General features: G+C 40.5%; 1 protein-coding gene across 7 annotated transcripts in view; it reads left to right on the top strand.

Annotated features, from left to right (window-relative positions):
• Positions 1–13,600, top strand: part of NFYC (nuclear transcription factor Y subunit gamma) — a 62,989-nt gene that overhangs the window by 27,470 nt on the left and 21,919 nt on the right. For all 7 annotated transcript variants that reach the window (XM_027108947.1, XM_027108943.1, XM_027108949.1 and 4 more), the window contains exons 2-3: positions 5,611–5,723; positions 13,453–13,524. In XM_027108947.1, coding sequence (XP_026964748.1) covers positions 5,619–5,723; positions 13,453–13,524 — 177 coding nt within the window. In that variant the 5' untranslated portion in view covers positions 5,611–5,618. The remainder of the gene's footprint in view (positions 1–5,610; positions 5,724–13,452; positions 13,525–13,600) is intronic.

The raw sequence follows: 13,600 nt of genomic DNA, 5'->3' as shown, positions 1-13,600 counted from the left end.
TGAGAGCATTATTTTTAGGTAAAATTTGACTGCCTGGGATGGGGCAGCTCTAGTGTTTTAATAGGAAGCAGCAATGGGCAAGGATTGGGCTTCATTTTAGGGGAAATTTCTGTGGTCCTTTTTCCTTGAATAGTTGTGATGATAGGGATTTAGGTATTATCTCCCAACAATATCTATTTGGTTTTAGTTGTTTCAGAGAGCTGTGTTGTGGGTTTAGGCATATTATAATGTAAAGAATTTTTGTAGAGAGAGTGAGGTACATGCCAAGAAATAGAGAGCCAAAACCTAAAGGTGCAGAGTTTTAGAAACTAGGGAATATTGTAGTAAAACCTTATGTTTCTTTGTATTTTATGAGGTTGGTCATTTTGATACATCCTCTTCCATGTCTAGCATGTTACTAAGGGAGGATTTGGTGAGAATGGTAACTGGTCGAAAGAAAGAGCTTAAAAGACTTCCAAGGGAATCTTAAAGGAGGAGCACTCTGCTTCTGGGATATTTTGAAAACTCCTTAGGTCTCTTTCTTCAAGAATGATAAAGAGTAACCAGATATTAGAATGACAAATTGTCTACCCCTGAGTGATATGATTGAATCATCCCAAATTGATTGAATCATCCCATTTCCTCCATGATTTTCTCCTTATGCTCCTGGCAGTGGCCAAACACAGGTCTCCCCCCTGCCCCTTCTTTTCCTACTTACCTATTGTCATTAATTTTTCAAACTTTGCTAATCTGTCCTGGTCACCTTTCTGAGAAGATTCTGACTTTCAAAAGGTTTACGCTTGGGAATGGTATGCACCCATGTTTCTAGCCTTGCAGTCTGCTTTGCAACTTCCAGGACGTGTGTGTGTGTGCGTGTGTGTGTGGTGTGTGTGTGTGTCCCCTTCCTATCATGCCCTTTTATCTTTTTTAAAAATATATATATATATTTATTTATTTATTTGGCTGAGCCGGGTCTTAGTTGCGGCACGCCGGATCTTTAGTTGCGGCATGCGGAATCTAGTTCCCTGACCAGGGATCAAATCCAGGCCCCCTGCATGGGGAGCACAGAGACTTAACCACGGGACCACCAGGGAAGTCCCATGCCCTTTTATCTTAAATTCACTTCGGCAAGTCATGTGGATTTCTGATTGTAGTCCTACTTATACTTTCAAGGCCCAGAGAGAACCTCGTTTATTTTGAAACTCCTAGGATAGTTTGCAGTCCCAATAAATCTTATTTCAGGGCCAGGCTTTCCAAGAGGCCTGTTTTTTCTCAGAAAGGCCATATGCAACAACTCTCTTGCTCCTTCATTCAGAAGTAATTATTTATCAGGCTTTGAGCTAGGTGCTGTGAGGGAATCCAGAGATAAATCGTACTCAGGTCCTGCCCACAAGCTTATAAATCAGAAGGGGAAATATGGTAAGAAATACATAAATAACGATCATACAAGGTAATGTGGTGAGGGCAGGAAGAAGTACAGATTAAGGGCTCTGAAGGTTTACAGGAAGGAGTGATCACTTGGGGTTATTTAGAGAACACTTGCGGAGAGATGGCCGTTGATTTGAGCATTGCAGAAGTGGCCTTTTCTTGGTGGACTTTGATTCTTCCCATTTTAGTTTTGGAAAGCAAACTGTTTTTAAAACCAGATAAATTAAGAGATAAGGGGAGTTGAGATTTCTTATAGCAACAAACATTCAATATTTCATCTGGTCCTTAAGTCTTTATTAAATAGTTAAACAGGCAGTCTTATTCAAGTGTTTATAATCTAATTAATGAACATGAGTAATAAATCTAATATTAATTATGAACTAAATCTGGGAAATTCTATTATGCATTTTTCATAAGAGTCATTAAGCTAATGTGGCTTGGTCTTACTATATATAAATAGCTTTATCTCATGATAGCGATAGCAATTTAACATGGAATAAAAAGGATCCTGGAATATAAATCTCTTTCTAACTTTTAAACACATACCTTTCTTATCACTCTAGAAGATGAACCTGGCATATTTGCCATGGGTTGTAGATGTTGTAAGTAGGCTACTTCTGTAGCAAAATCAATTCAGTTGCAATTTATGTATTAATTATTAAAATAAGTGATAAAATTAACTAAGGTTACTTTATATTTTTTAACTTGTTTGGTGAGCAAAATTTGTTTATGATTAGGTTTTATTATTTTAATGTTAAGTTTTGCCACAGTCAGAAAATATTGAGAACACCAACTTGTTTCATAAGATCTGTTGCGTGATCTGTTGATCTGTTGATCTGATTTTTAAAGCCCCATGTGAAGACTGGATCTGCTTTGGGGAAAGCCTTTTGAATAAAAATACTCACTTTCTAGGAATTTATAGTAACAATTTATGTTCTTCCAAGAGATTTTTAAGATTTATTTATTATTTATTTATTTTTATTTTATTTTTGGCTGTGTCCAGTCTTAGTTGCAGCACGCAGGATCTTCGTTGAAGCATGCGGTATCTTTCGTCTTGGTGCCCGGGCTTCTCTCTAATTGTGGCGTGCGGATTTTGTCTTCTCTGGTTGTGGCACGCAGGCTCCAGGGTGTGTGGGCTCTGCAGTTGTGGCGCGTGAGCTCTGTAGTTTGCTGCACGCAGGCTCTAGCTGAGGTGCGGGGGCTCAATATTTGTGGCACACGGGCTTAGTTGCCCTGCAGCATGTGGGATCTTAGTTCCCTGACCAGGGATTGAACCTGCATCCTCTGCATTGTAAGGCGGATTCTTTATCACTGGACCACCAGGGAAGTCCCCCAAGAGATATTAAGATAATTAGCTACAAATCATCTCTGTGCAGAGATGCTAGAAAACATGCTCCAAACCATTTTCTCTTTTTCCTCATGAGAGGATCTTCTGTCCCTGATGAAAGTATAGTACCTTTGTGTCTTTGGAGTCAGGAATTTATGAAAAGAGGTTTCTCAATGGAAAAAGCGTAAAAGTTGTAACTCTAAATCGAAAGCTGAAATGATCCTTTGTTCGTAAATTCAACTTAGTGTAAAGAACAGTGAGAGCTGGATGGATGGATGGAAAAGAATGCCTTACCAGTGAGCCGGTTTCTTAGAAGTATAGCGGGAGGAGCTCATGTTTAAGCTAAATGACTCCTTAGGGGAGTGAGGGAGCTGGGCAGAGCTTGAAGTAGGGTTGTAAGCATCTTTTAGAGGAGGTGGCCTGGGTGGTTCTTAATGCCTTTTCCCCCCCAGTTTTAAACTTCTGTGATGCAGTAAAATGTAAAGGACATTATTACTGACTTGAATTTTTTTTGCCATTATCCATTTATGATTTTCTAATTCAGACAGGCCTCTCAAGTTAAACACTTAACCTTTAATACATTTATCAGTTCCAGATAATTTGTTAACTTCTGTTCTGTAGCCAACCCCCACTCTGACAGTGTGGCTCTGAGCCAGCCAAAGATTCATTCATACTCTATTGACTGCACAGATGTTTGGGAACTGATTGCACCAGCACATCCTTAGTTGGGGCAATTCAAGATTTAAAAGCAGACTGTGCACAGATGGTTTTAAAAATGCTTCTTGAATTGTGTACCTTGGTAATATTTGTGGGAAGAGATCAGAGGACAATCAAAACTGGTTACCAACTTTCTAAATCTCACGGGCCTTTGCACTCAAACTAAACCTACTCATCATTAGCAAGTTATACAGAGATACACTGGCAATTGTGCATCTTCCTCCTTTGACCATAGCAGTTTTCATGGCAGATTCTGCTAAGATCAGGCATGCACAGGGGTCCCTACAATGAAAGGTTAGATTCTTTTTAAAGTTTTTTTGATAATTATTTTCATTTCTAGAAAGATTTTATTTGCCCCATTTAAAAAGGTTAGAGTCTCACTCTCATCATTGTCATGAGTACCTCGTAAGAATCTACTAATAAAAGTAAATAAATTTCTGTAGATTACCTTGGTTTCTTTGTTCTCAGTACATCTAAGAGAATAGTGTATAGGCCATGTGCATATGGTGATAAGTGAAAATGTCATGGGAGCTGAGTTGAGAGGATCTTACTTGGTTATTTAGGACTCAAGATTTTATCTAGTCATTTCCAACCGTGATTCAACATTCTTCACTTTAATTCCCTCCAGAAACTCCAAGATCATATTGCTTCCTAACACTTAGAGTTCCTGTTGATGTATAGAGCTGCTTGTAGGCCTCCAGCACCAGAAATTGGCTCCAAACCTTTTCCCATTACATCATCAGCCACTAATGTCATTACACCAGAGTGAAATCTGCTTTGAAGATTGTACTCTTGTTTTCCTTTCATTTCTTTCCTCTCATCATTTCCTTTAGAAGAAAAAGGGGAAAAAAAAAATTAGAGACCTCTAGGACAGTCCCAGGCAAACATTTAAGAGTGAATCAAACATCCTCACAGTCTAAACCTAGATTTATCAGCCTTCATTCCATTCTGCTGATGGAGAATGATGTGCCCAGCATGCATCCACATGAAGCCTGGAAAGTAGCAATTTGGTCATGTGACCCCTGGCTTTGGTGCGTTTCTTTCAGCCCTTCAGAATTAGTTCTTAATGACTTACATAGCTGTCCACCAGCATCCTGTCACTGGCCTGTCAAACCTTTTCAGATAGTTTCCCAGGATAGAAATTCTTAGGACATCACTAAGTTTCTTGCTCTTTGTGTTCAATTAAACTGTTTCTTGGGTGTAAGTATTTGTCAGATAAGCATTTAAGCCATCTGGAGTTTTTTACTTCCCCCCTGTAAATCTTTTAAGACATTACAATGTTATCTATATTTATAGCTGATGTGGAGATCCTTATTCATCTTCCCTCCCCCATCACAAAGCAATTGATTGCAAGTTCTGACTCTCTTTTCTCTGTCCTAAATATAATTCTTCAATGTTTTTCAACCATCTTTAAAGCTTCCAGTTGGTGGTGTGCTTTGTTTGGCTTTGTGCCTGACAGCATGGTTCAGGTAAGGAAAGAACTGGGAAGTGATTTCAGTTCGGAGACTTTGTGCCGTCCACTCAATTACTGGCCTAGACTTTAGTGTTTTTGTGTCCTTTGAGGCAGATTAGCTTGAGATTAGAAAGAATAATAATCATCAGTAGCCCCAAAGAAGTGGGACCACAGTGTCTAAAACAAAAGAATAAACTTGGCTCTTATTTTTTAAGACTTTGGGTTTACATTTCTGTACAGTATTAATCACTGGGGACCCTTAATGTATGTGCTGCAGGCTGTGGCATGGAGTGTGAGAAGCCACATAGAACTTGAAAAACATTGGAGAGAATGGCATTGAAAATTATGGACCAGACTAGGACAACCAAGTGCCTTTTTTTCTTTCCCCTCCGCAAAATAAGACATTAAAAGTCCTTGATTCACATTAGGATTTGAGTTTGGATTTCTAGCAATTTTAGATTTTCTGCTTGGAGCTCCTTGTTAGTCTCTGCGGTATGAGCTGGATAGAAGGGAAAACTTTCCTCCTTATTTTTGGCTAAGACTTAAGCCGGTGTGAAAAACCCCTTCAGCACAATTTTGTATACTTTCTCAGGCTGAGAAATTGAATGAATTAGTGAAAACATCCACAAGGAAAGCTATAAATAACCTGGACAGAAAGTCTGACTTTATTATTTCTAATGTGTCTCATGTATGTGTTTGTTTTTAGTTGTCAAAATGTCCACAGAAGGAGGATTTGGTGGTGCTAGCAGCAGTGATGCCCAGCAAAGCCTACAGTCCTTCTGGCCTCGTGTCATGGAAGAAATCCGGAATTTAACAGTGGTAAGGAAGAATGAGAAACTTTTAAAGAGTGTAAAAGCTTTGAGATGAATAACCAAAACTTAGACTAAAGTGTTTTTAATCTCAAGCACATTTCTAAAAATATAGTTCATTTCTGACCTTTGGATAGGAAAATGAAAATATAATTTACCTTAGGTGAGGTAACTACAAGGGTTTTTTTATATCTTAGTGCCTCTCTTTAGGCATGTGGTTGTATAGTGGATGCTTTGACTTGGAGATACTTTAATGTGAGGCAGATCTTTTAGAGAATGCAGAAAAGCAGAGCTTACTTTCCTCCAGTAGCTGTAGGTCATTTCTTAAGCCTGATTAGTGGCCCTGCCAAATTTCTAGGACCTGGTGAAAACTATTGGGCAGTTTATTCAACAACAAATCTATTGTAAGCAGGCACTCTTTCCAGGTGTCAAAAGATACACTTAGATTGGGGTTACTTAACAGCCTTACTGACATTTTGGGCCAGATAATTCTTTGTTTTGAGGGGATCTTCTGTGCATTGTACGGTGTTTAGCAGCATCTCTGGCCTTTAATCAGTAGATGCCAGCCAGTAGCACTCCCCTTCCAGTTGTGACAACCCAAAATTTTGCTAGACATTGGCAAATGTTCCCTGGGGGGCCAAAATCATCCCCTGTTGAGAACCTCTGACATAGAAGAATCAAATAAAACCCTGGCTCTTGAGGGGCTTGCAATGTAGTAATTACAACCAGAGTCATTTATTTGATAAGTATTTATTAAACAGTTACTGAGTCAGGCACAGTGATGAATCTGAAGCAATAAAAGTCAGAGTATGGTGTCATATCCTTAATGAAGAATGCTCCATTTGGTGTCATTTCAGCAAATGCTGAAGGAGCTCTCTGTGTTAGATGTGTCATTCCTGCCCTGAAGGTATCAATATTAGCATCCTGGCAGAGCAAACACTGGATTCCTTCTTGATGTAGAACTCATGTTGCAATTTCTTAGAGCTTTGGTCTGTAACCTCTAACATAACGTAGTCAGTTTATTTGTTCACTCGACAAATACTTATGCACCTACTATGGCTATGCTAGTTACTGTGGATCCAATTGTGAACCAGACAGACGGAATCATTGCACTCACAGAACATGTATTCTGGTGGGAGAGACAGACTATAAACAGGTAATGAATGAATAAAATAAACAAAATAACTTACTGTGATAAATGCCCACTTGACTTCAGGGGTAGAGAAACTAATTTATATTCTGAATGTACTTGTGGGTCACGTTTGTTTGTATGGGGGATTTTCAGCAGTTGAACTTGGCTTGAGCTTTCTCGGAGTGGCCTGTGTTCACAGGTGGATTTCCACTGAGAAATCATTCTTTCTCCTCTGCAGTCTAAAGGTGGTAGTTATCTGTACTATCTTAGATATAAAACAGAAGGAAGGAAAAAAATGAAATTATAAAGTCAAAAGTGGGGTATTTTGTGCATGTTTTGAGGGGATAATCTCATGGTTAAGCTTATCAGGTTTTAGTGCTGGAATCAGCCTGGTGTAAAACTAGTGCCCTCCTGGGGTATGGTGGGACTAGGCCAGTGCAGCAAGTCTGTCCTCCAGCTTGAACGCAGAAAAAATCCAGGATCAGGCGAGCGGTCACATAAACTGTGGAAGTTCAAATTCAGCACCTAGCTTTTCTGTATTTTGTTGGACTTTGATTTTTTTTTAATTGTGGTAAAACGACACAGTGAAATTTACCATCTTAACCATTTAAAAATGTACAGTTCAGTAGTGTATTTACATTGTTGTGAAACAGATATCCAGGACTTTTTCATCTTGCAGAACTGAAACTTTATAGCCATAAAACAACCACCACCCGCTTTTCCCTCTCCCCAGCCCTTGGTAATCACCATTCTACTTTCTGTTTCTATGAGCACTCTAAGTACCTCACATAAGTGGACCCATACAGTATTTGTCTTTTTGTGCCTGGCTTATTTCACTTAGCATAATGTTTTCAAGGTTCATCCATGTTGTAGCATGTGACAGGATTTCTTTCCTTATTCAGGCTGAATAATATTTCCTGTGTATGTGTACATACCACACTTTGTTTATCCATTCATCTGTCAGTGGGCATTTGGGTTGCTTTCATTTCTTGCCTATAGTGAATAATGCTGCAGTGAACAGGAATGTGGGCTTTGATTTTTATCCTACTTGGTTTAATTTTCAAGTTTGATTGACATCAGAGCAGATCGTGGTGTTGACCAACTTTTTGTCGCTAGACAGCTAGTCCTTCAGAGGTTAAAAATGGATTTGGGACTTCCCTGGTGGCGCAGTGGTTAAGAATCTACCTGCCAATGCAGGGGACATGGGTTCGATCCCTGGTCCGGGAAGATCCCACATGCCGTGGAGCAGATAAGCCTGTGCGCCACAACTAGAGCCTGCACTCTAGAGCCTGCAAGCCACAGCTGCTGAAGCCCGTGCACTTAGAGCCCATGCTCTGCAACAAGTGAAGCCAACCGCAATGAAAAGCCCATGCACCACAATGAAGAGTAGCTCCTCCACCACTCACCGCAACTAGAGAAAGCCCGCATACAGCAATGAAGACCCAATGCAGCCAGAAATAAATAAATAAATAAATTTATTTTTTTTAAAAGTGGGTTACTTTGAGGAATTCACTTGTAGTTCAAGTTTTATGAGTAAGGAGAAAGAAGATCAAGGAGGAAAGTCTTCTTTAATCATTCTCCTATTGATGGCTAACTAAAAATTTCCTCCTGTGTACCCCTGAGAAAAGACTCCTAGACTGCTACCATCGTATCTCTTACATCAGATGCTTAGAATGATGTTTGGCATAAAATAGGTGCACGTTAAATATTTGAATGAATCAGATTCCTCCGCTTCAGAGTTAGTGTGAAGCAACATAGTGCCAAGTTGGAGTGAGAATGCAATCCAATAAAGTCCCTTTGTAAAACTTTTATTTTCCCTCTGCCTATGGCACACGAAGAAGGCATCTGCTCCTCTGACTGCACTTCTGCCTGTGTAACGTGGCTGACGTTTTAGTGTTTAGTCTGTGCCTTTCCTGAACTCAACAGCACTTACAACCAGACTTCCTCAGATATGTCAGAGCCTCTTAGGTTGACATCTCAAAGTATCTACCAGATTTTTTAAAAAATCCATATGTTCAAACCATCCAAACGTAAATAAAACTTATGAGAATACTCATAAGGTGTTGTGGTCTCTCTATGACTGGGACAAAGATGTTCCAAAAACAAGTAATTGAAGTTTGCTAGATGATATAATTCATGATGTATTGGAGACATTGGCCCCAGTCGTTTTGGTCTGTGTTCTGCAAAAGCGATTTGTCTTTCATCTCAGCTTGGCCATCAGGCTCTCCTCATTCTTGAAAGCTCTGCGTTGTCCATAAACCCAGATGGTGTTCAGCTGGAATTGAAGTTGGTTAAAAATCATACCAAAATGATCGTACACCAGGATGATTGTGTAAAATACTGTATTCCTGCTTAGCAGAACTCTGGGAACAATAATTAATAGACTTCTTGGCATTGAATTTTACCCTTCTAGACCTCTTCGAAAGGGGGGAAGAAGAAGCTCACTTTTCTCTTTTGGGGGGCAGATGGGGAGGCAGTAATGCTGAATCTTAAAGAAAAATCTAATCCTCCTTTAAGCTCCTTCCGTACATCCCATTTAGCCTTCAGTTAGCTGTAATTTAATGCTTAGGTCACTTTCTTTTAATCGCCAATTATATCTTTTCATTCTTCAATGCCTCCAGATTGGAAGATGACATTTCCACCATTACAATCAAATCAGATAACCATTTAAATAAGAACTTGGAGGTAAAGGTTGGTGGACTGTTAAAAAATAGGTCCTGTGCTGTTTGAGCTCTTCCTGTAGAGCAGTGCTTCTCAGAATTTATTGTCTATATGTGAACAACATAAGGGTCATGTTGAAATACAGATTTTGATTTAGGAGGTTTGGATTGGAGCCTGAGATTCTGCATTTCTTTTGAGTTCCCAGATGATGCCATTGCTGGTCTAGGGACCTCACTTGGAGCAACAAGGCTTTAAAGCAGTGGTCCTTAACCCTCACTGTGGATTACAGTCACCAGGGTAGTTTTCAAAAAATGTGATGCCAGGACTCCACTCCCTAGAGTTCCTGATTCACTTAGTCTGGGGTAAAGCGCAGACATCTTGTTTTTCAAAAGCTCCCCCAGGTGATTCTAACATGTTGCCAAGGTTGAGAATCACTGCTTTCGAGAGGATAGAATCTTGACTTTGCCGGAGTGAGTGCCTGACTAGGTAGGCCTGCAAAAGGTTTCTCATCATGTTTGAGACTGTGGATGTTCTTTAATGCAGCCTGAGACCCATTGACTTTTCTTTGGCTTTCAGCTCTCATTGAGTGAATTCAGACTTCTTGAAATTCGGCAATTTCAGTTGGCAGCGTTTTTTGTTTTTTTTTTGTTTTTTTTTTTTTTGCGGTATGCGGGCCTCTCACTGCCGTGGCCTCTCCCGTTGCGGAGCACAGGCTCTGGACGCGCAGGCTCAGCAGCCATGGCTCACAGGCCTAGCCGCTCCGCAGCATGTGGGATCTTCCCGGACCGGGGCACGAACCCGTGTCCCCTGCATCGGCAGGCGGACTCTCAACCACTGCGCCACCAGAGAAGCCCCCTTGGCAGCATTTTTAAGTGTAGTTCTTTGGTTGTGGTCAAGAGCATGAGAATGTTCTGAGAGAATCTGCTCTTCTACGATGCTGATGTCACTTCCAAGAGTAAAATGTGTTAGTTGTTCTTCCACTTGGATTAGCATCGGGAGAAGAAGTTTAATGTTACTCATGTCAGTTGCATGGTTTCCAATGACAAGGGGAGCATTGACTTGAAAGCCAATTTACTGATAGTGAAGGGGCTCCCCTCTCCAATAAGCTTGTTGTAAACCCTTACATGTGACTGGAAAGCTAGGCTGAGATTATAGAAAACTGGGCTGTTGTCAGCGATAATGAGCCACACACACACATCTGAAGATCCTTTAAGATCTCAAGGTTTGGGGATCATGAGAAAGTTTCTCACAAAAGAAAAGGTTGGTGGGGCTTAGAGCAGAGCTTTTTGTAAATTTCTGCCTCATTTTACACATCATCAAGGTGGGGATGATATCCTTGACCTTTTCTTGTTTTTTCTTTTAATTATAGTCTCATAGAAATTCTAAAAGTAATATTTTATTCTTTCAAGTTAGGGAAAGAGGTCTTTTTATTAGCTTTGGGCTTTAGTTAAGTAATCTTAGAACAGTCTTGTGGGAATTATATTAAATAACCAAGCCAAATGAGAGCACGCTTGCAAGAGACCTAAATCTTGTGGTCATAATCTTGTTCTTTGTGTATCATCCTGGGAGGCCTTCCAAAGGAATTATCATCCCTAGTATTCTCTTTGGCATTTCTGTTTAACATCATCATTTTGTGTGATATGCCACACAAGAAAGAAGACCAGTGATTGATTTCTGTAGTTAAATGTTTTTTTAAAAATCCCTTTAGAATCTGGCCCCAATCCAGCATTCCCTTTCCTACTGTTCCCCTCTGTACTTAGGTCATACATCGAAAACTTAAATAGGCCAGGGTTTTGTCTCTGTGCTTCTGTGCATGCTGTTTCTTCTGTCTGATTAACATACTTTTCCAGCAAGCAGATTTGCAGTATCCCTAGATATAATTGAGATTCAGTCCCTCTGTGGAACATTTGCCAGTTCCTCTCGCTCACTCCAGCGCCCCACACCTCCCATTGCCAGCCGGTCATTTCTTTCCTTTCCGTGTGGGATTTTACCCCCCATTCTAGTATAGGATAGGGGATTATAATGTTCTCATGTGTTAGTCTCTAACAATTAAACTATTTGGCTATTCAAAGGTAAGAATATATTTGCATCTTCCGCATAGTAGTAGGTATCATACATTTGCTGTTACTTGAGTTGCATGAAGTAATAAATGAAAGAGGAGGAGAAAAAATAAGAATAGTATGTGTCCTGCTGTCTCCTTTTGGTGAAACTTTAATAAACTGGACTTCTAAGCCTCTACCACTCCAGGGTTAGGTTTTTAGAGGCTTATGGAAAATGCTGATACCTAATTTGGAAAAGGAAAGGATGAAAAATTAGTGTTGGAAATTTGTAGAGGTGAGTGGTAGCCAAGCAGCTTGTTGGGTTTGGGTGGAGTAATTAGATGTCTTGGGACTTCCCTGGCGGTGCAGTGGTTAGGACTCCATGCTTCCACTGCAGGGGGCATGGGTTCAGTCCCTGGTCGGGGAACTAAGATCCTGCATGCCGCCCGGCATGGCCAAATAAATAAAGTAAGTAAGTAAGTAAGTAAGTAAGATGTCTCGGTGTACATTTTATCCTAATAGTTGCTCTTCTGTATTCATAAAATAGAGTCTGGAAAGGCTGGTGATGTTTTTCCAAAATGCCCCACTGCCTTCTTTGATGTATAGTTGAGGTTTTCTGTTGGTCTTGGAAAAGAAAGTTCACTAATGCATGTTAATTATACCAAATCTCAAATAAGAGCTCCTTCCTCCGTAATGTGATGATGTAAATTCCCAGGTGAGCATATTGAGTCACATTTCAGACCACTTATAGAATCAATCATTTGACACCTAGTCCCAGTAGGGATTTTGCTGATTTTAGCTAATCTCTGCCTTTGCACCTTTCTCTTCATTGCAGCTCTGAAACCCAAAATTGATTTTTATTTCTAGAATTGCATCCATCATTGGCCATGTGTTTAAATACCAGTAGTATCAAAATAAAATGAAAAAGCGCTTAAACTGCAAGTAATTGAGTAGTGCTAATCGAAAATCCCTTTCCTAAATCCTATCCACAGTAAAGTTAAATGGTTTCTCCCCAGCTTAGTCATGTTTGTTAAGAAAAAATTGACAGGGCTATTCCTAAATGACAGCTGATATATTCACCCTCACCCTTTTTCCATACTCTTCTACTCCCACCCCCACCCCCAAGCAGGTTTTGGAGACAAGGCCTTTGCTGCTGTGATGGGAAAGGAGCTCCTCCCCAATTTCTGATGTCACATTAGTGCAAAGGTCAGAAATAGGCAGTGCCGGGCTTCCCTGGTGGCGCAGTGGTTGAGAGTCCGCCTGCCGATGCAGGGGACACGGGTTCGTGCCCCAGTCCGGGAAGATCCCACATGCCGCGGAGCGGCTGGGCCCGTGAGCCGTGGCCGCTGAGCCTGCGCGTCCGGAGCCTGTGCTCCGCAACGGGAGAGGACACAACAGTGAGAGGCCCGCGTACCGCAAAAAAAAAAAACAAAAAAAGGAAATAGGCAGTGCCACGCTGGCTGGTGAGAACAGTCACTATGGCCAGGTGCTGCTGGCACTTGCCCTTGCATTCCTTGATTAGAAGGAAGAACTGGAGGAAAATCCCTAAGACAAAAGTCTCATTTTAACCTGCATGCAAGCTGGTAAACTTTCTTGGGTGAGGGGAAGACACGTATAATACATCTCTATATCGTGCTGGCAAAGAATCTGGTATTGTTTGGGGCCACTTTTCATGAGGGCACTATTAGAAGCCATCATAAGTTCATCCTGAAACCCTTTGTTTGAAGCTCTGCCTTGGTTAAGAAGTATTTTGCCTCTAGAGCTTGTATTTTGTTCATTTCATTTGTACTTCCTCTCCTGCCATATTTTCTGAAAGGAGGGACTAAACCAATCAGAGTGTTTCATGCTGCCTGTCATACCCTGTTGATTATTCCTACTATTTATGTACCTGTTGTTACTCATTTCAGAAAGATTTCCGAGTACAGGAACTCCCACTGGCTCGTATTAAGAAGATTATGAAACTGGATGAAGATGTGAAGGTGAATTCACATTCATTTTCATTATTCATATTGAAAGTAAAACGATGGGAAAATTATTGCTCATTTCTCTAGAGCT

The sequence above is a fragment of the Aethalodelphis obliquidens genome, unplaced genomic scaffold (assembly GCF_003676395.1).
Source record: "Aethalodelphis obliquidens isolate GAN/ISIS:26980383/991018 unplaced genomic scaffold, ASM367639v1 scaffold9, whole genome shotgun sequence".
NCBI classification, from domain to species: domain Eukaryota; kingdom Metazoa; phylum Chordata; class Mammalia; order Artiodactyla; family Delphinidae; genus Aethalodelphis; species Aethalodelphis obliquidens.
The sequence above is the reverse complement of the archived record's forward strand: the minus strand, read 5'-3'. Positions and strand labels throughout refer to the sequence as shown.